The sequence below is a fragment of the Cucurbita maxima genome, unplaced genomic scaffold (assembly GCF_002738345.1).
Source record: "Cucurbita maxima cultivar Rimu unplaced genomic scaffold, Cmax_1.0 Cma_Scf00046, whole genome shotgun sequence".
In the NCBI taxonomy this organism is placed as follows: Eukaryota; Viridiplantae; Streptophyta; class Magnoliopsida; order Cucurbitales; family Cucurbitaceae; genus Cucurbita; species Cucurbita maxima.
The window spans coordinates 543,587-570,661 of NW_019272062.1; the positions used below are offsets into that span (position 1 = coordinate 543,587).

The window sequence follows — 27,075 nt, forward strand, 5'->3', positions numbered from 1 at the left end:
AATCCAAATATAGAGGAACGGTTTCACACAACAAATAGTTACAAATTTCTTATTCTGAAAAGTTTAGGTTATACAAGTACAGCCTCCGGAACAACCTCTTGGTTATACACAAGTGGAACAAGCATTCGACCCGCTAAAACGCTAAAGTAGAGTAAGAAACAAATAATACAAGACATACTGATCACATGATGGTGCAGCGGCTCTTTTCTTCTGCTGGCTGTTGGGCAACTTGCTGAAACCTGTGAGACTCAGATGGGTTGTATGTGAACTCGGAAGTATCCAGCCCATACTGTTTCAAACAGAAAAAGAACCAACGTCAGAATTGCAATTTATGCAAAAGAGGTTATAAACATTACATCAGAAGCACATTGTGAAAAGAAACTGCTCATCAGATCATATATGAAGTAGTTCATGGTCAGGGGGAAACGCTACCACACAAATCTCCAATTAAGAGTTCCAAACATATATACGATACGTAGAACGGTGGGCAGTTGATCAGACACCATTCAATCATAATAATTTATAGAAGTAAAAATAAGAATTTGGGTCCTCAAGTCCGAGATCTGATTGTAGTAGCCAGGAAGAAACAAACGTGCAGAGACGGAAAATACTATCCCAGGCAGGAAGCTTTACAAATGTTCAAATAGGATGCATAACGTCTGATTGTAGTAGCCAGGAAGAAACAAACGTGCAGAGACGGAAAATACTATCCCAGGCAGGAAGCTTTACAAATGTTCAAATAGGATGCATAACGTCTGGAAATCAAGATTTTAAGAAACCGCACTTTTATGGAGAGACAAGAAAGAATAGATAAGAGCATAAAAAAAACACCAAGTCTGAACAATAAAGGGTCCAACGCTAACTACTGAAACAGATTCCAAACGATCAAAATTCAATTCTTGAGATTGAGAATTATCGATCTGATTAGTTGAGCTCTGTTGTCTTCAGCTCAATGTCAACCAATAATGACATCCAAATTTTGTTGGGAACTTAAAATAAAATTGTCAAGGATTGATCCGCATGAGTATCTGAGAGGAACCAAAAGACTATTTAACAATGGATACTCAATCATATAAGCTATTTATACAACTTCAAAATGGAATCTCCCAACATAAATACAGAACATAATGAAGTGTCATCTGAAGTCCTAGTATCCAATAGGAATGCTATTTGGCTGGTTAGAAATATTATTAGGGTATTGAAGGCATATTAGTAAGTAGATAAGGAGCTTGTTAGTAGGAGTTGAACATAATAGAAAGTGGGAGGAGCATAAGGTATCCAAACACCTCGAATTACTTAGTTATTGTAGTTCCTCTATATTTTACCTTTCAATATGTTTTAGCTCTTGGGTTTATATCAGCATCGTTTTATTATAGTAAATGAAAGAATAAAAGGAAAGGAATAAAAGGAAAGGAGGACCTTTCGTTTTTGTCATGTCTCTCTACATTCTAATTATTTTCAGCGGCAAAATTCAACCTAGAAGTGGTTATACCTTTTCCCTCATTCGTGTACTCCAAGCATCATTTCGGCTTGGTCGTTGATCAAGTGCCCCAGCAACAGGTACACCTGTTGCAGGAGCAACAGGCCTATTGATCAAAGGTTGTCGGATTTGTAGCCTTGGAGCAATGTACTCATCATCACTGTCATAGTCTGCAGGACTGTTTGCTGCACGAACCACAAGAGCCAACAAGAAAAGGAGAGCCTGCAAATACAATGAAACACAATATTACAAGGTGGAAATCATGATTTCAATGAGAGAAAAAAGAAGTTACAATCAGTGTAAAGCAAATAAATCCATGGCCAAATTGGTAAAAGGGAGTTTATAGATAAGTGGCTTAGGCAAAAGCACAAAGTTGTTAAATCAATAAAGGGAAAAACAGAAGTAAAGCAAATCATGTTAGGGCAACATTGAAGTATTACATATGAAGTCTTTTGCGATCAAAAAAACCAATTTTTTAATTATTGATGTGAAAGTAAAATGAATTTATATTGCAAATCACAAATTGGAATTAAAGAACCTACCAACCGCATATGTTAAACTCATGCGGAAAAAATGCACTAAACCAGAATTCAAGAGAGATGCAAAAAGAAGAAGAAGAAGAAAAAAAAAAAAACTCTAAAATTTGATGAGGGGCGTAAAAGTACATATTCTTGATGACAGAGTTTCAGCAGCAAGAAACAGGTCAATCTGTTTCTTGAGAAGTGCAATGTTTAATGCATACAAACATAGTAAAGAATGATATACAATTCAATCAGTAAAGAGTAGATAACTAAAAAGATACAATTCAATCAGTAGAGTGGATAACTAAAAAGACTAAAATAAGATTAACAAAAAATCAGAAAAGAAAAAGAATTTCAAATGTCATTTGAATTCAAAAACAAAAATGGACCAAATTGGGATTAACACATCAATTATTGATACAAATCCATTTGATAATTAAATAATAAAATTCTAGCGATATATTCTGTTAATCATTATATAATTATTATGTTCTATAATAAAACAATTACAACAATATTCAATATTTATGCGAAATTAAGTTATATATTCACATGAATTAGAAATAACGAAGATCCCAGTAATTTAGTAATTACAGTGCATGTAACATTTCTGCTAAGCAAGACATTCAGAGGTTAGAGCAGCATTAGGCCTCCGCCATGCCAGTCTAAGATTCAAAAGCTTCAAAAAAGGGGTTCACGTACCTCAAAAATTACAGCTCCTAGTGCAACCCATTTGATGATTTCCCACTTGTCTTCGAGAAGTTCATAGATCTTATCAAAGTTTCCTGTTTTGTCCCCAGGAATTTCCTATGGAATAACAGTAATAATAATAAGAAAATGAACTAAAATTTCAATTTTAGTTTGTGAGGTGAACCACTCACATCTCTCCAATGTTTGTCAAAGAATATGAAGGCTGCACATCCTACTTGCACCAAAATCAGTAGAAGCACCAAAACTGAATACTGTGATCATTAAGGATACAGTAACATAAAAATCATAGGAAAATCACTGTCAAATTTTTTAGATTAAACCGTATGTGTTATCATGACTATGTTGTATTATATTTAAGATCACCATCTTATCTCTATGAACAGTGTAGTTATCCTGAAGCCAACAAGTTGTTCCCTGGTGGCCTAATTGTTTCATTACTAATTCATAAATCAAATAACAATGAAGCAATGCAGGCAAATAGGATACACAACTTAAACAGCATCCATTACGTGTTGCAGCTCCAATGCACCCAAAACAAGAAACAACAAAGATAATGACTCCCACAGCAATGAACAAGTATATGAACCTGCAAAAGAATTAAAATAGAAGAAACAGATTAAGCAGATGCCACAAATATCCATACTATTCTAAGCTGCTAAAATGTACTAACCGATGACATGAATTTGCTTACATGTGAAGATTCCGGAGTAGAATCCTTTCAGATTAAAAAATTTAAAAAAATAATGAAGAAGAAGAGACAAGAATGTCACATCCAGTACTTTTGAAATGGCATATCATTATTTCAGTATGAAATATCTTATATTCTCGGCAGTAACTTATGCATTGTACAGAAAATCAATATGTACACCAATTCCTGTACTTGATGAGACTCAATAAACTGGCTCGAGTTTCCATGAAATTATGCAATAAGAATAAAAGTTGAAAAGTGATAACATTTCCATTCAGCAATATAGATCAATATCGATTGTGATTCACTGATGCACTTCAAGCGTTTCTGCTGTTAAAAGATAAAATAGACAACCTTTTGTATGCTTTTTTTTTAATTTTTTAAAATATTTGTGAGCATCCGGGATATTCTTGAAAAAGTAGAACCTATCCATTGTGACAGCAAACTAAACTGTTTCCAAACAAACAAACAGAACCTTAAAACTAAATGAGACTTCTAGAACACTGGGTGATAAAGCACTATTGTAGAATGTTTAGGAAATTCATAAATTTTTTTATCTTCAATCAGTGAATCCATAATTCAGCTGCTTCATAAACTTCATCACATCATGACGTTAATCATGTACCTCTCATTCCTTCTTTTTCTTTTCTTTTCTTTTTTTTCTAAAAAATTGAGAGGTTATCTTATTCTTACAACAGGAATTGGGGGGAAGGGCACAATGGGGATCGAACTTCTGACCCAGGGGTAGGATATATGACCACCAAATCAATGAGTTACTTATGAAGCTCAATGTCCTTTATTTTTCAGAATATTTGTTCTGCCTAAAGTCAGCCATTACATGCAGTAAGAAACAAACATATTATATTTAAAAGGAAAAGTCATACCAGGCTTTTGGAAGGTGATCAAAGATGTTAGAAGACAGAGACACGGCCATTAGCATTGGTCGACCAAGCTGGACCAGATCGTGATCACCACTCAACGGAGGTCTTGGGATATCACTAGGAGATTGCAAGTAGTCAACCAACAAGTAAATCCCATACCCCACCATGGCAAGACCCAGAAGGGATAAAAAGAAGTTCAGAAGCTTCAACAGGCACTCAAAGCACCCTCTGCAGGCCATCCTCTATATGCTTTCGAGGGCTAAAAACAACATTTGAAATGTGCATCGTACATGCATTAGAGCGCTAATTAGTATTCATTAAAAAAACAAACAAGTTCATCATACATACAGCTAGTCATTTCTACCACTAAAATATCCCAAACTTGAAGGAAGTAAGACAAATTACAACTTCGCTAGAACATTCGTGCATTAAATGTGATTCATATCAAATAAACACGGATCCCAATCTAGAATTTAGCTACGACGGCTTCCAATTTCCAAAACAACACCTGAACTAATAAAATCCTCATAACCTTCAAGTTGCATCACAGCATCTCAGCAACCAAACGGAATACTTCCCTTCCTACGTCGTCCATCAAAGCGGAATTATTACCAAAACCATCACAATTTGTCTCAATATCCATATTCTCGGCTTTAGAATGAAATCATACAAAACTCCGCAATAGCGGACGTAATCTAGATGAAAACTTAACACGATCAAGGAAGAAATCGGAGAACTTACAAATTCAGAGACGATGATTATCAGATTACTCGCTTTCTCGGACCTCGAAATCAGAAGAGAGAGAGAGAGAAAATGGAATTAGAGAAAGACGGTCCGGTTCTCCAAAGGCCAGTTGGCAATTGAGATCGCACCCTAGTGGCTCTTTTAATTGGAAGACATTTCTGTCCCTACCTTTACGCTTGGATGGCCGGATATTACGGGGACAGTATTGTCAATTTCGGATGACGGCACTTCAAACAAGAATAATTGTCATTTGCCCCCTCATTAATATTTATTTACAAGACAGACCATACTTTTTTTAGTTTGAAAATCCAAATTTATTTTTAGAAAATGATTATTTTGACTTTTCTTTTAATTTAATAATGTTGGGATAAGGATTACAAATTTTTATTTTTATAATAGGTCTAAATATTTTAAAAATCACATGTTTTTTTTTAATAAAAATAAATATAAATTTGAATGAACTATAAAACACAAAATTAATTTTTTTTAATTCATATCTTTATCAAACACAAAATTAATAAATTTAAATTCAAAAATTAAAAGTTTAACTAAATAACAAATATTTTAAATAAAATTTAAAGTAATTTAACCTTTTAATTAAAATAAAAAATTGTTATTGGTGACTTTTTTTTTTTCTATTTTTAAAATAAAACTATAATTTTCCCTAAATAATCTTGATTTTTTAGATTCTCTTCCAAACAGAACCTACAGATGTCAGTGCCAACAAACAAGAAAATTAAGGATTTAATAGTTCTGATTAAATAAAAGAAGAAGGGATAATTCTGTAATATAAAAACAATAATTATTAATTTAAGAATTAACGTAAACTGCTAAATTAAATTGCTTATTAAACTGGGAATTTAAGGGAGCCATGATTTTCATTTTAAAAAAACCACTAAACGGCTTTTTATAATTAAGTTCAAAACTCATTTAAAGCTTCAAAAATAAATAAATAAATAAAGTATTTATATTAGGGGAAAAAATGTTATATGTTTATGTATTTATATTTAATAGGCTTTTTAATCTTTCAATTTTTAATTTTATTTTAATAATTCCTAACATAAATTTTTGACAGTGATACATATAATTTTTTTTTTTTTTATTAAATAGAATCATAAACTTTAAAATATATTTAATTTCTGTGTGAATGTTAGAAAATGTTGGATATATTATGGAATAAATAGAGTGACATTACAAATTTAAAAATTATTGGTATTTAAGCTATATTAAAATATTAGTAACCACTCTATTTTTATTCTAAAATAAAGTTATTATCTAAAATAATTTGATAAAAGATGCTATAGACTTAAATCGTTTGAGGTAAAACTTTTAAGACACATATTCTAATCTAAGACTAAGAAAGATGAAATGTGTCTGCCCTTAAATTCTATGGCCCTTAAGTTCTATGGTATTCAACACGTCAATACCGTTTGTCTTTACCTGAAATGTTCGGCAAGTGACCCCACTATTGGAGTTAGGAAATGCAAAAACATGCCACATGGAATATTATTTCCTTAGGCGACTTTCTAGTTCGGAGAAAGTTGGATGTCTAATACTTCTTCAAACATAACCCACATGTGCGAATGTGGATTTTCTTATGCAACTTTCCATCTGGCCAAGATTTCGAACTCGCACACAAACCACGCATGCAAACATGAACCCACTAAACAAACTCGCACCTCCCCTGAGCCTCGAAAGGAATAGCTAAATGTCATAAATCATACTTGAATAACTACGTAAATGATCCCTACAACTATGTTAATTAAGGGTTTGATGTGAATGGAAGATATAGATAATAGTAAATTTTATTATTCCCTACCAAAATAAGTAATGTGATTTAACAAACTTGGCTAAAATCAATTAGGACAGAGATATTATATAGAAATGGGATCAGGGAGGCCTGGAGCCGTTGATTTGAGGAGGGACGATGGAGATCCCTTGCATAGAAAGCTCTGTGAGAACTCTCTCTGTGGCAGGCTTAAGCCCTAATGGAAGCGGTGAGCACGGCATCCTCATTGCCTCTCTTACAACCTTGTCAACCACCTCCTCATCCTACCAAATTTAATAATAAACTAATATTAGTTATTTTAATTCTCTCTATAACTATTTTTTTTTCTTTTTTTATTATATATATAAAAAACCTTTAAAGGTAATTCAATTTGTATCTATGAATCACTTTTAAGTTTTTGAGTTTATTCAACCACCAATCTTAATAATTATGTTGCAATAAATAAATTTAATAAAACTATATAAACTTCTACACATAAATAATCAATATAATAATCTATTTGAAGAATTATTAACATAAAATGCATTTATTTCCATTTATTATCATTTCTCTCTCCATTTGAAAGTGATTCATAGATAAAAATAAATTATATAAAAACAAAACACAAATAATTAAAGAAAAGGAAACAAAAAAATTATTACACAAGGGAAATAATAAAAAGCATAAATAATCGAAGTTTAAAAAAAATCAGAGAATCATAAATTAAAAAAAAAAAAAAAAACGGCTAGTAAATGCGTTAGGGGAAACCCAAAGAGTGGATTTCCCCTAAGAGTGGACAATATCTACTAGAGGTGAGCTTGAACCGTTACAAATGATAACAGAGCCAAACAATGGGTGGTGTGCTAGCAAGGATGCTAGGCCTCAAGGAAGTGGATTGTGAGATCCCACATAGGCAAGAGAGAGAAACGAAATATTTTTTTATAAGGGTCTACACCTTTACCTACTAGAGGAGTTTTAAAACTTTGAGAGGAAGCCCTTGATGGGAAAGCCCAGCCCAAAGAGATAGTTGTGAGCTCGGGCTGTTACAAATGGTATTAGAGCTAGACAATAGATGGTGTGCTAGTGAGGACGTTGGACCCATAAGGGAGGTGGATTGTGAGATCTCACATCGTTTGGAGATGAGAACGAAGTATTCCTTATAAGGGTTTACACCTCTACCTACTAGACGTGTTTTAGGGAAAGCCTTGAGGGGAAGCCTTGGAAGGGAAAGCCCAAAGAGCTAGCGGTGGGCTTGAGCCATTTCAGATTTCACATTGGCTAATTAGGAGAAAGATCATGAGTTTATATGTATAGAATACTATCTCCATTGGTACGAGACTTTTTGGGGAAACTAAAAGTAAAACCATAAAACCTTATAATCAAAGTGGACAATGTCATACCATTCAAGAAGGTCGTGGTTACTAACCATTTAGGGAAAAAAATTTCCATCCAAAACATTAAATATCTCTATCCAAACAAAGGCTTAAATTCACCCCACATCGAAACCCATAAAAAAAAAAAAATGCCCCCTTGATAATGTAAAAGAAAAGGAGGTTATTATTACCGGTTGAAGATCAAATGAACTCTGAGGCATGCCGTAGCTCTTATTTACTGTATGCATATTGTGTGAAGCTGATAATACATGCTGCAAAATGGCCAAAATAAAACGCCCACAATTACTTACTCCACACTCCAAATAAGGAGGTTAAATTCTCAGTTTTAACTCACGGTAAAAGAAAACCAAACCAAAAAGAACAAAAAAATCAAATCAAATCAAATCAACTCTCACCTGAGGATGTGCAAAATATGGAGCATGAGAAGGCAGCGTCACAGGGCAACCCCATGCATCAGCTTGTACCTAAATCAATCAGTGAAGTACGAGGTTTCAAATTTGGGTTTTTTTGTGGTGACAGTCTCATTATTATACAGTGAACTCCAAGAACAGTAAACGTTACCCCTGCTGCATAGGAATTCCAGGGCTGAATTCCTGGTTGTGGCCAATGGAAAAACCCGGGCGGACCCCGCACGAGGGCATTAGCTGGATGGCCATTGGTCTGTCTCCATGTTGGAAAAGCAGCAGACGGTGATATTCCACAGTTAGGATGATAAGAAGGGTAAGCCATGATAGGCTTCAAGTGATTGGTTTGTATTGTACATCTTGGATGTGACCACCATGGATTTTCTTCTCTGTGCATTATATGTTTCTTTTGCATTCTGTACTTCTACATAAACAAAGTATAGGCTAAAATAAAATAAATAAATAAATAAATATGAGAGGATAATTGTAACTTACTTTTATACTTAATAACAGAAAAGTTCTGAAGTCAGATGGGCACCTGGAGATGACTTGCAACATTGTGCCTTGTCAAACCTTCAACTTTCATGAGCTCAAGTATTTTGGAAGGAATTGCATGATCTATGCCTAACTGTTCCACTGCCTGAACGAATTTTTTATGTAGCTCTGGGGTCCAGTCCACCTAACGGACAATAATAGCCAACAGTATGATTCAGAATCTCATAAATAAGAAGTCACAGTTCAAGCTTATTTCTCTTAACATTCGTGAGGGACTGGGCTAGTTTATACACGAGCAATCGATCTCTTTAACCATTAATTTGTCAAAAACTGATAGAGATCTTTGAGAAATATATCTCAACCATTTAATCGAAGGAGGTGGATTGTGAGATCCCCAACATCAATTGGAGAGAGGAACGAGTGTCAGCGAGGACACTGAGCCCCAAAAGGGGGTGGATTGTAAGATCCCACATCGATTGGAGAGGAGAACGAACCATTCTTTATAAGGGTGTGGAAACCTTTTCCTATCAAACCTATTTTAAAAATCTTGAGGGGAAGTCCAAAAGGTAAAACTCAAAGAAAACAATATCTGCAAGCAGTGGGCTTGAGTTGTTACACTTTCACACAAAAGTCCCATCCTTCACGCAATGAAATTACACGTTGAAAACCGAAGTTTTGAATGTATTTTATAATATAGATGCCCAAAATTTTGTGCTCTTTGAGTCCGACAATATACCTTTGATTTCTTCGCTTTGGATCCAGCAGAATGGTTCACATCAGAGCCTTGGTTTGAATGCTCAGCAGCTGAAGCACTACTTTTGACATCAGATTTATTCTGCAAGGGATGATAAACTTTACTCTCAGCCTAAACCAACTAGAAAGTTCTTGTATTCTTTGACCATTACCTTGCCAGATAATCGAGGTTGACCCTCCTGAAAGGGACCTTCACAAACCAAATCATGTGTAGCTGTTTTGACGAATTTAGGGTACACCTCTTTTTCCCTGCTATCAGTTTCCATTGAACAGTTCATTTGATGTTCGCTTTCCCAGCTACCTTGCCAAGATTCTCCCAGGTTCAGTTGAGACTTCTCACTTCCTTCCGGTGGTTCCCATACAACATCCTGAATCCAAGAAAGCATTTCCATATCTTCCTGAGCTTCATTCTTGTCTTTATTCTCTAATTGGAGTTGCATCAAGGATGCTACTGAGTGTTCATCAGGCTTTGGAGTATTGGAAAATGCCTTCTCAAAATATCGTTGGTCAATATACTTTTTTTTTTTTTTTTGCAATTTTTTTTTTTTTTCCAGAACTGAAAAATACCTTATGAAGGACATGCTGCCAGATATTCCTGAGTTTGTCCTCCGAGAGTGGTTTCAACAGGAACTCAACTGCACCAAGCTGAACGTAAATTGTAAATCTAAATGCATAGCTAATAATGCAAAACTACAGTTATGATCTGAGCATCAATGTCTGGTGGAAATCGAATGAAAATTATAGAAACTAGCTATGTTTCGAAAGTGGTTTCTCAGACCAACAAGAAAACTTGAAGACTTTCCGCTGTTGTTAATCTAAACAGAGTAAACCGGTCCCTAAGGAACCCTTAAAAGTGCTGCTGATCGAAAGTCTAGTTTTAGAATTACCAAAGACAAAGAGACCATTTAGTAAGAGATTAGACTAGAACCCTTACTGCAATGCACTTCATCATGGTACTTAGGCAATGAACGTCCGAAGTCACTGTGCCACAGAACAACACAATCTCATTGTCAGGTCAGGAACCGTAAAATTTTTTGAAAGAAGCTGTCAAACCCATCTTTTTTTTATTCTGAAAAGAAAACAGTTCTAGATCTTTGTGTTCTTTTTCTAATAGTTCAACATGTGAGGGAGGATTCAAGCCTCTAACGTCTTGGTCGAAGATATATACCTTAACTAGTTTTGGTCGAGTTGTTAACTTACTTATGATTGGCAAGTCCATGGAAGTTCCAAGCAACTTAAAACTCTCATCATAATTTCTTGCACACACCTGCAACCAGAGATGGATCCAAGAGTTTAAAAAGACAAACAAAACCAATAATATTGCTATTGAAAATGGTCCAATCATCACGAGAACTAGATTTATCAAGTAAGCATACCAGAGGACTCAACTTATGGCCTAAATGTATAATTCCATTCCGGAAGTCATTAGTCATACCTCCAGAATTGCAACATGGAAGTTTCCCGGTGTATTCAAAATTGCTGAGAAAGCTTCCTTCTCATCAGTGCAGGAATAAACTGCAATATGACAAGTGAAAATTGTCAACATAGAAGTATAGAAGAAACTAAAAGGGTAACTTCTTTAAGGAATAGAGAACATGAAAATGGGATCACAATAGTGAGAATACAGATCTTCAACACATTAATAGTTGGAAATACACATTTTATGGAAGAAATGATGACACTCTAAAGTCGTCATAGAAAGTAGAAATAAGTGCATTTTCAATATGTTCATTAGTGCTCAATTTTGGTCTCCAAATTTTTGCCCTTTAACTTTTACTGCCATTTTATTTGGACCTTTTTTTTTCTTTATAGAATCTCAATTTTAGTCCTCAACCTTAATTACATTCCACAAATAGTACCTACCATAAATATGTTATCTAATGTATTGAAGAACTGATGTAATCTCACACATTTTATATATATATATATGAGTGGTTTAAAAAAGTTTTTAGGACCAAAATCAAGATTTCAAAAGTTTAGGGACCTTGAAACATGTATAAAAGTTCAGGCCTACAATCATAAAAAAAGGAAAAATTAAAGTGGGATAAATTTTATGGAAATACATACATGTAATTATCCTCCAAAGATGGATTATAGAAAAGAGAATGCAGATCTCATCAATTAATCAAGTAGCTTAAAATGCTCTCTTTAGGACGCGAGTAAAGCAAATATATTTGAATGTTGAAGAAGATAGAAATAAACAGTGCTGTGACAGAAAGAGAATTTCTAACAAAAAGACCAAAATGAGGCGTTTGAACTATCTCACCAACATACTCCATTTCCTCAAGTTTTGATCTTATCTCGGAAGCGGAGCTACTGTCGCGGTCAAGGAGAAGAACCCTAAGACCCTTGGGAAAGTCTTTCCATCCTTGTAAATCATCGATAGTGCAAACCATAGCTCGCTTGGCATGTTTCTTAGATCACTGATCTTTGGCAAAAACTCAAACATCTTCAACTCATCCTCATTTGATATGAAAATTTCAACATATTTATTTATAAAGAAAAAACAACGAACAGCAAATCAAATCACAAATGTGCAAGAGCGAAACGCTCGATGAAAAAGAAATAAATGTATACAGATGTCTCGCTGCAAATTTAATACGACAGCTGAAGAAATTACACGAGAAAACGATAATACATGGAACACACAGTACTCCTCTGATTAAAATGGAACGTACAGTAATCATAAGTATCCTGAACTTCTGTTAATGAAATGTTTCGAAGACTAAATCCTCCGAAAAACTTATTTTCCCAATCGGAACGCCTCCGGAAACAACCAAAGCATAGAGAAAGAGATAAATCATATCAAAATCATTCCAACCGAAACAAAAGCGACAAAAATCAAACTCATCGCAATCATAATCACAATCACATTTCAAAACAAACGCTCGAACACTGGAGATTTGCAAGGCCAAAATAACTATTCTGATGAAGAAGACACGAGGAGATTACCTCAATCATGCTTTCGTCTCTTCCTCTGAAGGAACCGTACCTTTAGCATCTACATAAAACAAGCAACAATAAACGGAGATAGAGATCGTAGATGGAGACTAAGAATATAAGACAGTACGGATCCTTGCGATTGCCGACCACACTTCTGCATCCATGGCAATGAAGAAAAGTGTTGAATCCTTGTTCTGTTCAAAGATTACAAGAATTTGAAAAGAGGAAATGGAAGATGAAATCTTACTGTGGAAAATGCAGGAATTAGCAATGCGCAGCGAACATTCTACGTAGTTGAAATTGTTTTGCCCGCTCAACATAATCTATTTATAGGAACGACTCCTCCTTAAAAAATAAAGCTTCATCTTCAACTTTTTTGTACATTGGCAGTCAAATACACACATGTGATGTTTTCTTTAAAAATAAATAAATAAATAATAATAATAATAATAAAACTGAAAGGCTTTTTTTAATTTTAATTTCTATACTTTACTTAATTTATTTAAATATTGATAAAATTATAAATTAAGTTACCAAATTTAAATAATCATTTTAAAGTTAAAAAAGTATAAAATATTTTAGAATTTGATTAAAAAAAAAAAAATCAATTGTTTGTTTATGGAGAGTGAATACGATAGTAAATAAATTAGAGAGAAAAAATTATATAATTTTCAAAAAGAAAACGGTTATGAAAATGGAATTTATATTTTAAAATTTTCTAATAAATTCTGATATATTATTTAATCTATTGTATGTGATATATTATTAAATTTTTAATTTTATATCTAATAAATTATAATTAATTTAACGTTTACCCGTTATTTAGATTATTTAAAGATTATAAAATAAAGTTTAATTATACTGGATTAAGTTTATTAAACTACTCAAATTAAGTTTAAAAGGACTATTAATTTAAATTATATTTAGAATATTAATTAAGTTAAGTGTATGTTAAATTGATTTTAAATTATTAAAAATACGTTTCACGTAGTAATTTGAATATAAAAGAATTATTTTAACCATTTTAAAAAAAATGTCTTATTTATTGAGTTCGGTTTTGGTTGACAGTGTTTTGACCAATAAACGATACTAATTGGCAACAAACTCTCCACGTGCATATGTAGTAGCTTGTTTATCAGGTTATGTTCAAGTTATCAGTGTTTTGACAAATGAACTGTCATCGGTTCTTTTTGGGCTTTCGCTCAAGGTTTTTAAAATGTATCTAATTAGAGAGAGATTTACACATCCTATAAAGAATGTTTTATTCTCCTTCTCAACCGTTGTAAGATCTCACATGAACGATGCTAAAATTGACAACAAAAAATACCGTACACGTGTATATACAAGGTACTATAGTACTCGTATATGTACATTTATCTTATTTATTTATTGAGTTATGTTCATGTTGACAATGTTTTAACTAATTTAACGGTAATTTTCTATATATAATTAATTAATGAAAACGGTTAGGTTTGTTTATCCTACCAATATCTATACAAATTACATAATTCAACGGTTGTTTGTTGGTGATTCCGACTGGACAGTGTTATTCACATGTACTCTTAATATCACCAAGGCCAAGGTCGGTGAGCTATTCGCATTAAATGCTTTTTAAAGAAAGAAATGCATTGAATGCCATGCATTTATTTTAAATTAATTGGAAAAATATTTATATTTTTTTAAATTTTTTATAAACAAATAAATCCATTTTTTATAAACAAACAAATCCATTTATTTAAAAATTAATTTTTTTTACTAATTTAATTCCACTTCATAATTATTTTAAATAGATAAAAGTTAAATTAAAAGTGTAAAATCTTTAAATTAATATTAAATATTAATTTAAACCCGGTTAGTATGAACCTTATAGATTTTATGTTTTAGTAATATTAAAAGTGTCATCGTAAGAATCAATGAATGAATTGAAGTCCAAGTGGCTAGATTATGAATAACGATTCGCTCCAAAAAGTTAAATTAAAGAAAACAATGTCTTTCAAATGACTAGACTACGAGCAATGATGAGCTTATAGGGGCTAGCACCTTAGGACGATCTTTGTTGAGCTTGTTGGACCTAGACGTTAGCTTTAAAAAGCCTATGGTTGGAAATAACTCTAAATCTCATTCTTTTATAAAAAAAATAATTAATTCAAATTGATATGGTTATTAGTTATGGATATTTATATTTGCACTAAAAATTATTTACCTCGACTTTGCCAAATTTAGTATCTTTGATTATTAATACTTATTTTTAGGAGTGTTCATATTATCCGATAACTCGAACAACTTGAACTACTCAACTTAAATCATAAGGATTTTTTTTTTTTCTTCTTCAGACCGGTTTGAGATGAATTTTATAATAATAATAAATTTAGTTCGGTTTGCAAGTTTGAGTGTCAACCCAACTCAACACTATCTTATATTTAGGATTAATAATATTTAATATTTATAATCGATGTTAGTGATGTGTTGTAGCGGGTAAATATTTAATATTTAAACTTTGAAATTTTAAATAATAATGTATATGTAAACAATGAAGAAAAAAACAATCTCACCATCCAACCCAACCCAATCCGAATTGGGTTGGGTTAGATTATGTCTGGCTAATTTAAAATTGCTACTATCAACTTAACATATTTTCTTAGGCAGAAATAAACACTTAAAACATTTTCGTTAAACAATGTCATAGACTTATATGTTTCGAAAAAAAATTTAAAGCAACGTAGCAAAATATTAAATAAAACAAAGTAAATATTAAAATTGAAAACGCTCTATACTAACCTATGGTCTAAGAATTTAAATACAATTATCTTATGCATGTGTCATGATCTTTACTTGTAATGGTGTTGTCAGTCGTACATTAGCGTTTTGTCTTTACCTCAAAAATAGAACTAGTACATGACTTGAATACTCAATAGCTTACCCCACTATTGGTATCAGAGAATGCAAACACATGCAATTCATGATTAAGGACTTATTGTTAAACCAGCATACAGGTGGCCTCCAGTCCAAACAAAATTGGATATGTAGTACTTTCCTACACACAACCCACATGTGCAAGCGTGAATCCCCAAGCGGTTTGCTTCCCTCTAGATCTTTCATAGTTGGGTTAGTTGTCCGTAACCGGACGTTCAAAGGTCAAAAAACTCTCGAATATCATGCGAGACATTATCATCATCAACAACCGTGTTCATCCGTACTTATTTTTGTCAAATTTCAATAATTATAATTCACATTAAATGATGATTAATCAAAAAGTTAGCTAACGAGATATGTGCATTAATTTGGTCCCCTAAAGCATATTCATAATCAATAAAAAAAATATTAAAATTATAGGAAAACAAATATAGAGAAAAAAAAAAGGTGAAATAAAATAATCATTAAATTATTCACCAAATTTTTGGATGATAATATGAATCATTTTTTCCCTATTTCCCTGTTTTTTTCAATCTTATTATTAGACCATTTTAAAATTATTGATGGGACAAAATTTTTCAACATTTTTTATTTAGTTTTGTCCGACATTTTTAAAGTTTCAATTTTAATTTTTTAAAAAGAAAATAAAATAATAAAAAAGATTTAAGAAAAACTCTCACTACAAAAGTCGAGCAAAACTCACTTGCCGAACGCAACTTAAGGAGGAGAATTTTAAACGTGCATCATCAACTCTTGTCTTAGAGCTCATTATAGCATTTGTCTCATGGGTGTGGCTCTGTTTTATGTTCGAATCTATAGGTCAACTTCGTTGCACAAACCAATCGTCTATTATGCTCATCTACATAGGTGTGCATGAAAATTATAGCGATAATGTATTTGTGTGAATGAGAATTACAATAAGATATATGATATGACATTTACCTATCTGTGTGCATGAAAATTTTATAATGAGGGAATTACATTGAACTGTTAGATATGACGTTAAGGTTAATTACGTTGAACTGTGAGAAACATACTCATCTTTTCATGATACGACATTGTAACAATTTATTTATCATGTACATTGAGATTGTGCCACTGTGCTGTAGTTTTTATGACAAATGCTTATATGTGTGCATGAAATTGACGGATTTGAAATGATTTTATGTTACTCGATTTTACACTACTTAGCTATGAATGGATGCATTTCTAACCGGAGTACTTACGGTTCCCACACAAGGAGAGCATTTCCAGTTTAGATGGGGATGAGGGAAGAAATGGGGACGTGATTATATTTTCCATTCCGATAATATATTAATTAATTTTGAGATTTTAAGACTATGTTTTAAATTTTTTACATGGTTAAAAATTATGTTGTAATATTAAAATTTAAAAATTATATATATGTTTGCTTTTAAAATATATTGATTTATTATAATTTTTTCTACAATTTTGTAATAAAGATTATATTGAAAAATGAAAACTTAAAAATAGTTATTTTGTAAATAAATAATAAATAGTGAAAAATTATCGGTAGGGAACTCAATCCCCACAGAAATAAATGGAGAATTTGACCGGATGGGAATGGGGAAGGCTTCCTTGTCCCAACCCCGCCCCGAAGTTATCATGTATTTATTTGAAAACTCGATGCATCGTTTTAAGACAACATATCACTGAACGAATGTTGCGTTCTTCTCGTCTACTAGGGAGAGGTTTTTATATCCTTATAAAAAAAATGCTTCATTCCCTCTCCAATCAATATGAGATCACAATTCACCCCTTTTGAGGGTCCAACGTCCTCGCCAGCACATCACTTGGTGTCTGGCTCTGATATTGTGCTCTTTTTCTCTCGTTACGTATCGTTGTTAGCCTCACGGTTTTAAAACGTGTCTGTTAGAGAGAGATTTTCACATTCTTATAAGGAATAGTTTGTTCTCATCTCCAACCAATGTAGGATCTAACAAGTTGTGTGTCTAATAAATCAATGATAAACTCAATTATATATAATTGCTATATTGAGTATAAATTTGAATTTTATATCTAATATAATCCTAAATTTTCAATTTACAGTAACGTCTCATCTTTCAATATATTAGATAATATAGACATTGCGTGACAAAATAATAGTGATTAGGTAATATAGACATTACGTGACAAAATAATAGCCAAGAGAAAACAATAAAATAACTACATCGACAAAAACCACAATATATATATATATATATATATATATATATGAGAAAAAAAAAATCAATAGATTTGACAATTGGAGTGTGGAAAAAAAAGAAATAAAGACGTTACTATCATGTGTAAATAAATAGTTGATTGGAATGGAATCTCTACGCGTTCGAATTTTTGACAATGATATGAACCAAGAAACATCAATCATATAATATATTTTCATGAAGATGCGAAGAAAATGTTGTTGAAATTATCAAAAGATATTTCAATTCATGTTCTTGAATAAGTTTCATTGTTATAAATTTTAGGTGAAATTTAGAGCGATTTAACTAAAGTTATTATATTTCATTAATATATTTTAAAATTTTTTATTTACTTTAGGTTGTAGTTTGATTTTTATGGTATATAAAAGCATGTATGTTGTATTTGTAAAATGAGTATTTGTGTTTTTCTTTAGCCAATGACTAAGTTTGTTTGCAATTCTATATAGTTTAGGTTGCATGTAGAATCATTCAACCTCGACATAATCAATCTTGCTTGTAGATTGATTCGAATCTCAAACAAATGTTCTTACCTTGAGATATTTGATTAACGAGAATCATTCAAGCTAGACATGATCGATCTTGCTTGTGGAGTAGTTTGAATCTCAAACAAGTGTTCTTGTCTTGAGATATTTGATCAGCAAGAATCATTCAAGCTAGACATGATTGATCTTGCTTGTGGAATGGTTCGAATCTCTAATAAGTGTTCTTGTCTTGAGATATTCGATCAAGTAATCCGAATCTTACTCACTTTGTAGTGATTACACATCAAACAACCTGACCAACTCGAAAATAAAGTTTATAATCTAATCCAACGTTGTTCATCTCACTCTAGTTTTAAAATTGTTCTGACAATTAAGATTATTTGATATATTTTTTTATATTTAAGTTTTTTGAGATTTTAATTTTTAATGAATAAATAAGATTTTTAAAAAATACGTTAACATATTTTTTTTATAAATAATAATATATTTTGAAATAATATAATCTATAAAATATTTAAAATTTAAATAATTTTATATTTTTTATACATAAAAAAAAGGAAAATCCAGAAAAGGAAAATGGAAATATTCTCGACTTTAAAAATTTTATCCATCATATCTTTGTCTGAAAAACAAACCAATAAAAACTTTACACGTGTATTTGTATCTTCTAAATTATGTTCTTTCATCTTGAATTGGATTAGTCATAATAAAAGTAATTAGTTTCTTCTAATTTTTTTTCTCTTCCATTAATTTTTTCACCTTTCTTTTCATTTGATTTATTTATTTATGTCGTCTTTCTTTTTTTCCGAGAGGAAAAAAAGTTCGGGAAATCTACATTAAACCAATTTTTCATATTATCGAGTACAAAATTTATTAGCTATGTTTCATTTTAATTTTGTCGTGCTAGCTTTAACTTTTCAAAGAAAATTATTAATGAAATGAAGTTTTTAAAATAGATTCTTATGGGCTCGTTTGATACTAATTTTTAGTAATGTATTTGGAACTGGTCGGGTTGGTAACCCAACAATCTTAATAGAGTTCAAAACTCAACCTAACCAATTAGATAAGTTTAGGGTGTCCGATTATCCTTTATTAAAAAAAATATATTTTAAAAAATTGTATTTATATATATATATATATATATATATATATATATATATCTCGAAGATTCCATGTTGAAGCCATTTAAAAAAAAAAATTGTTCTCAATTTTTATAGAATTAAAATAAATCAATATATTCATTTAATAATAAACAACTCTATTCAATTAACAATATTTATATTTTTCATTTATATATAAAATAATTTCTATTTAAATTATCTAATTTATTTTACTTTTCCACAGTTAAACGTTTCAATATTTTTATAAAAAAAAATCACAAATTAAAATAATATCTCTAATATTTTATCTATTTTGATAATTATTGACATAAATTTCGAAGAATTTCAAATTAAAATTAAAATTAATAGTTCATACCGTGTAAATTTTAAATGGTTAGTTTGAACATGGTATCAGTTATTAACACATCAACTTTAAATATCAGTATCAACCAAATAATAGAAACCCGATTTAAATTCTAAATATCTTTATTGAAGTTCAAATATCATCCTTTCATAATTTTATAATATATCTCGATTGTTTATATAATTTTTGAAAAAAATTTAAAAAAACATATGCCCACAAAAAATATATATTTCAAATTTATAAACTTTAACGACCCTAACTTTCTATTAAAATAGAGTCGTTATCATAACACGATGATATGAATTTATACGTTTGCATAAGAGTCTTAAAATCAAATAACGAAAAATATTTGATGCATAATAAAATAACACCGAAGAAAAGACTAAAATCGATGTCCCAGACTAACCTAAGATCTACAAAAATAAAATGCAACTACTCTAACGTAGGTTTCATGGTCCTTAACGTGATACTGCGTCGTACTCAGGAAGTGAACTATTGGAGTCTAGGAATGCAAACATATGCAGACCTATCATTTAAATCTGTATTTTCTTAGGTGATCTAGTCCGGACAAATTGGATGTATAGTATTTCTCTATACACGACCACCATATGTGAGTGTGGACCCACATGGACTTAAATGAATAACGAAAAAGAATCTAAAAATGTTTGACTTGTACATCAATCAAGGAGTTATCTTATCCATCTAAAGAAATAGTACTCTGTCGAGCACAAGAGTTGTCTTGAAGGGACAAAATAAAATAATATTTGTAATTTAAGAGAATCAATAAGGGCAAAATAGTCATTTTTACGATTTCAACAAATTTTTTAATTTTAAAAAAAAAATTAAAAATACCTTTCAAAACATGGTTAAGAAATTTGGAGATAATCTATGAGATGCCGATAGACGATAAACAAAATGTGTGTGCATGCATGTGATAGAATAGGTCAAAAGGAGACTAACAGGATAAACGAGAGCTCACCATGTGGCTGCACGTGCTACCGTGCACTTGTCTCTTCTCGGATACTCTCAGTTTCACGAGCGTATGAAGTCCACACGCCTCAGGCATCTTCTTCCTCGAGTCTCCATGAAAATTTCAAATATTTTTTGTTATTTCCTTCCATATCCCTTACGTGACACCTCGAACTAGAGTCTGTGAATCCAATGAGCTTAATTTCGATCTCTATTATACAACATATATCACAATACTAAAGCTCAAAGTTACAATTTATGGGTTGCTTTTTACCTTTTCGTTTCTTTATTGAACTCCCTCCTACGCTCATTATCAGCTATTTCGCTTCTTATGGAAAAGCGTAGATTTACTCCTAACAAATCTATAAAATTAAGTTGGAGCAATTTCCATACCCTACGGATTGAGATGTCCATTTATCCCATGGGACTGGGGTCTCGTGGGGACCTACTCCAAATGAGATAGGGAAATTTCCATTTAAACGAGAGATAGAAGATTATTATAATGTTAAATTTTGAGTTTTAGAAATTAGGTTGGTAGAACATTATATTATATTAGATTTGTATTTACATTTTTTAATACAAATTATATTATAAAATAGATTCTCCTCGGGAATCCCGGTCCCAAAAATAAACTAAAAGTTTCACGGGAATGGAGAATGAAAAGGGAGCAAAAATAGGGATAATGAAGGTTATCCCGTCTTCACCCCGCTCCAAGGACATCTCTAACTATGGATCAAGATATGGAAACTTAAATTCTCGGGTTCAACATAACATATTTCTTCAGTTTCAAGCTCGAATCCTCTCCTTCAACGCCCTATAATCTTAGGTTTTTGTTGACTTACTCACGTTAAACATCTCCTTAATGCTAACACGTTGTTGTCGTCGTCTTTTAATATAAATTTATTAATAACTACACGATTAATTTTATATATTAGTTTAACTCAATATAAATCAAATATGATTTATTGCTTCCACGACAGAGTAAATCGTTCATTTCTATCAATAGTTCTAGAGTATTCTCATGTTGTAGGAACGAAAAATTCGTCAGTTTGCTTCATATGGGTCATGTCACGTGTGTTAGCTAAGCCACTTACAAAAATGAATCACACATGGTATGGTGCTTTGTTCAACTTGATCCATTGTTTACGTTAGTACCTAGGTAAAGTGGTGTTGACCCGAACACAGAAAAATTGCATACTTTACACGCCTTTAGAACATGGGTAGAGGGTTTGGAGTGTCAACGGAAGAGATGCCGAGGCATGTCTGTTGACCAATTAGTCGACTCGAGGCTTCATTAACCCATTGTGTAATAAGGGACATCCTCTATTAGCCATTGTAGTGCCTTTAATACTATATTAAATCACTATTAAATAAATATTAATTAGAAAAATTTTTAAAATATTTTTTTATTGCAAAAATACCATAATTAGAAAATAAAATAATAATAATAATAATAAAAAAAGAGTTGTTGATGTGGGTCCTACAGTGAGAAACAAAAAGTGCAAATGTCTTTCCACGTGGCATCATGTGGACCTTTAAAGCTCTCAAAACATTCCAATATAATATAATATTTAAAAAAAGAGGAATGTTATAAATCTTACCATTTTCGTATTTAATAATATATTTATTTATTTTCCTGAAAAAAAAAAAAAACTTAAATTGTCCCTTCAATTATAAGGGTGACATTGAATTTGGGAAATTAGAAATATTAATAAATAATAATAATAATAATAATAAATATAAAATAAAAAATGCTCGATTCAAATTTCAAAAAAAAAAAAAATTATTTGAGATAGACAGACACCCTTACATTTTATGATTGGAGAGTCGAAATAGTTAAAAGATTATAAATATGTGACAATTCCCGACATGATTTTAAAAATTAGTGATTAAAATTAAGTTAAGATTGTATGGTTTGCTAAGAACGCTCCAAAATGTACTCATCATTAAAGTAAATGCACTCATTGAAATTAATGAAAAGTGGTATAGTTTGATGGTGGGGAATTGACTTTTAGCAAATTTTGACGGTTATGATGAAAAGAGTGTATATCGAGTATGTGCTCGTATGTATTTGAAAATGATTATTAGTAAAATTATTTGAATTTCTAAAACTCGAGTATAAACTGATTAGTCTCGAGTATGCTAGTAAGTTTGGTTGTAAATATGGTATTTATTAGGAAAAAAAGCTTTGATTAAACTTGGGAAAATTTTTTAAATAAAATAAAAAGGCAACATTTTTCCATTTTCAATTAATAATATTATTAAAATTAATAATATTAAAAAAAATTCGAAATACTTTTTTAAAGTGGAAAATTATACATTGATCCAATTTAAAAAAAGAAAAAAAAGAAGGGGCATTATTGGGATATGATGACCGTGAGGTACATGAAGGCTTGTTTCTATTGGTCCAGAGTGGCGCTCCGTAAAATTGTCTGCCACGAGGAGGAAGAAATGGGGCCCAGAAAAGATCACAGGCAGGTAAGCATATCTTTTTCCACAGTGTCCGGTTATGAAATTATTTGTCATTTTTCTTCTCATACTCTTCTACACGTGCCAAAATGCTCAAACATTCAAATTTTACCCCCCACCAAACCAACCTTTTTTCTAATTCTTTATAATAAAAAAAAAAAAAAAAATCAAACCTATTTTAAATTTTATTTTGACCAATCACAAATTAGCACGTTATTATTTATTTAATGAAAAAATTATATAAATCACCATTTTCAAATCAAATTTGAAGATGCAAAATGATAACTCGTAGGTCAGTTGAGTTTTGAATTTTGGAATTTATTTAAAATATTTGATTTATAAAAATAAGTTTAATTTATTATTTGTATTTTGGAATTTATTTAAAATATTTGATTTATAAGAATGAGGTTAATTTATTATTTGTTACTTCGTGTGCCGTACTATTATTTGCAGTATTTTCTCTTCATGTATGGTTTTACCTGATGCTATAGAGGATCCTACCCCTTTCAGCTTTTATACATGCTGCTAAGATGGTAGCAGCAAGAATTTTTCTTGTCGCTCGACTTCTTCCACTTTTTTATAGTAATACCTTACGTCATATAATTTGATAATAACAGGTATAATAACAGGTTATCAAACTCATATAATTTGGCCCATAGCTAGTAAAGCCCAAATTCAAAGGTTGAGCCCAAAAGCCCAATCAAGTCGAGGGTTGAACCTAAAAGTCGAATCAATTTCGTTCCATGTAACCATCTCAGTTGATAATGATTTTATATGCTGTAAGACAGACGGTTCTCATTAAGGAGGTACGGGAGACTAAAGATTCTAGGGTATATTGTTGTTCACGGATAAAGCATGTGGATAAGGAAAAACCAACTCTCATAACAAATTGATATGGTTAACATAACTCTGTTTAAAGAAGACAAGATCTATGGATTCGAGTCTAGTATCCATCTGATAATGATTTTATATGTTGTAAGACAGACAGTTTTCATTGAGAAAGTTCGGGAGGAAGCTAGGTTTAGTGTCTCCTCACGGGCACGAGAGACTAAAGATTCTAGGGTATATTGTTGTATAAGGAAAAACCAACTCTCATAAAAAAATCGATATGGTTAACATAACTATGTTTAAAGAAGACGAGATCCATGGATTCAAGTCTGGTATCCATCCGATAATGATTTTATATGTTGTAAGCCGGACAGTTCATTGAGGAGGTTTGGGAGGAAGCTTGGTTTAGTGTCTCCTCACGAGCACGGGAGACTAAAGATTCTAGGGTATATTGTTGTTTATTAGTAAAGCATGTGGATAAGAACAAACCAATTCTCATAACAAATCGATATGGTTAACATAACTATCTTTAAAGGAGACGAGATTCATGGATCCAAGTCGGGTATCCATCAGAAAATCTACCAACTCTCTTCATTTGCCCCTTCTGTATACTTCCTCACGTTTAAAATCATTCCCGAACATTCTTTAATCATTCAAAATGACTCCTAAACATACTTTAATCGTTCAAAATTACTCCCAAACATGTGCTTTTCCGCACATCGAGGCTTTGCATGAGAATTCCTCTTCCTCACCCTTTTGTAGTATCCTTTCTAGATTGAAATAAAACAGGGATGTCTAGAATCATATTGACTGTTCTTGAATTCTAAACCTCAGATGATCAACAACAACAATGAACTTCACTACCATGATATCATGAAAGAAAAATGGAAGATTCTTCTCACAGAATGAGTAAAGGAACAAAAGAAATCATTAGAAAAGCAGACATTATGAAATTAGCAAGCTAAGATTGAAATTTCATCAATTCTAAATAAATTGCATACTTTTTTTTTTTTAAATATTTAATATGCAGAAGTATTCAAATTATTCATACATTATGTGAAACGCCGCAAATTGCTGCAACTCTCTTGAATGATTCCAAGAAGCTTCTGGCCAACAAAACCAACTAATCATTGAGGCATATTCTTGTGGCTTCCATAAACCTGTAATTTCAAGTACATTCACAACTTGGCCAAAACAAATCAAAGCACAAAATGGTATTGATTTTGAAACAAATTTTCTCGAACATAAAAACAAACATGTTTGATAGCAATTTTAAACATGTTTTTGGAGTGATTTTGGATGGATAAAAGTGATTTTATTAAGATAATTTCTAAACCCTAACCTGCATAGATTCAGAAGTGAAGATGAACTAAACAATTTCGACTTGGAACAAAAATGGAAATGGAAATGGAAATGCAAATGCAGTAATTTTCTTTTGGTATGATCAAATACATGATTACGGATTGCACAGATTGTGAGAAGAAGCAAATGCAAAACCAATCCACGAAGAAGAAGATTCAACAATTTCCGAAGATAAATCACGATATGCGAAAGAAAAAATCAAATCTCCCAAACAAAAAATCGTAATTAGCAGGCTTGGTTCTACTAGAATAATCGTTTATAGATTTTAATTTTACTTACATCTCAAGCACCTCAGAAGACGACGCGAAAAAGAGGCGCGTCGGAGCCGCTTGCAGGCAGAATCTCCCAGCGGCAGGGCTCGAGGTCGTCGGAGACGGGGCAGTAACCGGTTAGGGTGACACTATCGGAGGAAGCGGAAACGGAGCCGAACTCGAAGACGGTCACAGTGGCGGCCGGTCGGGGGACTTCGACGGCACCGTTAAGGCCAGGGACTTCGGCCGGCTGAGAGACATTCTTCGGAGGAGGCTGCGACTTCGAATTGGATTCCGATGGCGCAGAACCACCTTTCCACCATGAGAGAAGACCCATCGGAAGATTTCGCCGGAGATGAGAGTGAAAAGTGGGTTAGGGTTTTGGAACTGGAATAGTGTAGAAACGGATAAAGGCTTTGGAGGTGACGCCGAAACGTTGCGTTACGTCTGATTTTCGATGGCGCTGTCTTTTATCCAAAACATTCCAACCGCCTCCTAAACTTTATTTGGTTTATATACCTTTCATCAATTTATTTAAGATAAATATTTTTAAAATTTTGTTGAGGATTATTGGGAATGAACACCGATAGACTAATTTGGGGAATGATTAGATCATGGGTTTATGACCAATATTATCTACATTGGTACAAGACATTCGAGGAAAATCGAGAGCAAAGTAATGAGAGCTTATGCCTATAGTACAAGATCTTTTGGAAAAACCTAAAGCAAAGCCATGAGAGAAGAGCTTATGCTTGATAGTTGTTTTAAAATTTTCTAGAGGATAGGATAAATGGACCTGTGACACCTGAGTAAACACCTGAGTAAACGATAAATTTTATATGAATGGACCGAGAATCTCTCGAGGATAGGATGAATGGACCTGTGACCACTTTGCTTTGTGCAATTCTATATTGAGTAATCTCTTTGAAATTTTCGTATTAAGTATGCGAGTGAAAATAAAACATGTCAATGCCAAAATGGCTTGGACAGACATAAATGAAAAATTTGCCTAATCTAAAGACCATCTATATCGTTACTATTGATCTTATTTTTTAAATATTAATTTTAGTCTAATTTTGAATGGTAGTAAATTGTATTAATTTTCTCATAATAATTTTCATTGTGAAAATATTTGACTTTTTCATCCAATTTTAAAAACAAAACAAGTTGTTAAAAACTAATTATTTTAGTTTAAAAGAACTCAGACTTAGACTTTGATAAAATTTATTTGTAAAATATAGATAAAAGACAAGAAAAAAAAAACTATAAAACAAGTTGGATCAAGTTGAATTCTCTGTAAACCAGCTTGAACCGATAATAAAGAACCCGG

General features: G+C 31.9%; 3 protein-coding genes and 1 long non-coding RNA gene across 9 annotated transcripts; 1 reads left to right on the forward strand and 3 right to left on the reverse strand.

Annotated features, from left to right (window-relative positions):
* LOC111470643 (tobamovirus multiplication protein 2A-like) lies at positions 1 to 5,156 on the reverse strand. 2 transcript variants are annotated; one of them, XM_023116222.1, is made up of 7 exons: positions 5,020 to 5,156; positions 4,285 to 4,537; positions 3,199 to 3,298; positions 2,883 to 2,963; positions 2,704 to 2,808; positions 1,493 to 1,702; positions 1 to 289 (listed from the first exon to the last, which is right to left on the reverse strand). In XM_023116222.1, exons 2-7 carry the CDS (start codon positions 4,518 to 4,520, stop codon positions 182 to 184), a joined length of 840 nt encoding a protein of 279 aa, XP_022971990.1. In that variant the 5' UTR covers positions 4,521 to 4,537; positions 5,020 to 5,156; the 3' UTR covers positions 1 to 181. The 2 variants fall into 2 exon arrangements, with proteins under 2 accessions (XP_022971990.1, XP_022971992.1); XM_023116224.1 differs by having other exon boundaries at positions 4,285 to 4,540; positions 5,023 to 5,136.
* On the forward strand, positions 4,161 to 25,766 carry LOC111470659. Its single transcript, XR_002715090.1, has 3 exons — positions 4,161 to 4,172; positions 9,645 to 9,652; positions 25,497 to 25,766. It is a non-coding gene; the product is annotated as an uncharacterized LOC111470659 (long non-coding RNA).
* Positions 6,795 to 13,118, reverse strand: LOC111470629 (two-component response regulator-like APRR2). Of its 5 annotated transcripts, none has more exons than XM_023116199.1 (14): positions 13,030 to 13,118; positions 12,792 to 12,936; positions 12,106 to 12,262; positions 11,275 to 11,354; positions 11,040 to 11,106; positions 10,774 to 10,820; positions 10,407 to 10,484; positions 9,992 to 10,327; positions 9,823 to 9,921; positions 9,130 to 9,270; positions 8,749 to 9,015; positions 8,583 to 8,651; positions 8,358 to 8,438; positions 6,795 to 7,077 (listed from the first exon to the last, which is right to left on the reverse strand). In XM_023116199.1, exons 3-14 carry the CDS (start codon positions 12,233 to 12,235, stop codon positions 6,916 to 6,918), a joined length of 1,557 nt encoding a protein of 518 aa, XP_022971967.1. In that variant the 5' UTR covers positions 12,236 to 12,262; positions 12,792 to 12,936; positions 13,030 to 13,118; the 3' UTR covers positions 6,795 to 6,915. The 5 variants fall into 5 exon arrangements, with proteins under 5 accessions (XP_022971967.1, XP_022971970.1, XP_022971969.1 ...); XM_023116202.1 differs by having other exon boundaries at positions 12,792 to 12,840; positions 13,030 to 13,088; XM_023116201.1 differs by having other exon boundaries at positions 12,792 to 12,933; positions 13,030 to 13,047.
* On the reverse strand, positions 25,007 to 26,227 carry LOC111470658. The gene is made up of 2 exons (XM_023116243.1): positions 25,774 to 26,227; positions 25,007 to 25,292 (listed from the first exon to the last, which is right to left on the reverse strand). The coding sequence occupies exon 1, from the start codon at positions 26,080 to 26,082 to the stop codon at positions 25,786 to 25,788; it is 297 nt and encodes a 98-aa protein (XP_022972011.1). The 5' UTR covers positions 26,083 to 26,227; the 3' UTR covers positions 25,007 to 25,292; positions 25,774 to 25,785.
* Between the last annotated feature and the right edge of the window lie 848 nt (positions 26,228 to 27,075).

Bases quoted from the DNA above. Each gene is read 5' to 3' on its own strand.
- LOC111470643 (XM_023116222.1), bottom strand. From the start codon at position 4,520: ATGGCCTGCAGAGGGTGCTTTGAGTGCCTGTTGAAGCTTCTGAACTTC. The intron at 3,299-4,284 runs GTATGACTTTTC...ATTCTTTTGCAG, and splicing joins GATCACCTTCCAAAAGCCTG to GTTCATATACTTGTTCATTG. The intron at 290-1,492 runs GTATAACCACTT...TGTTTGAAACAG, and splicing joins GTACACGAATGAGGGAAAAG to TATGGGCTGGATACTTCCGA.
- LOC111470629 (XM_023116199.1), bottom strand. From the start codon at position 12,235: ATGGTTTGCACTATCGATGATTTACAAGGATGGAAAGACTTTCCCAAG. The intron at 10,821-11,039 runs GTAAGTTAACAA...TCTGTGGCACAG, and splicing joins CATGGACTTGCCAATCATAA to TGACTTCGGACGTTCATTGC. The intron at 9,271-9,822 runs GTATATTGTCGG...ATTGTCCGTTAG, and splicing joins CCAAAGCGAAGAAATCAAAG to GTGGACTGGACCCCAGAGCT.
- LOC111470658 (XM_023116243.1), bottom strand. From the start codon at position 26,082: ATGGGTCTTCTCTCATGGTGGAAAGGTGGTTCTGCGCCATCGGAATCC.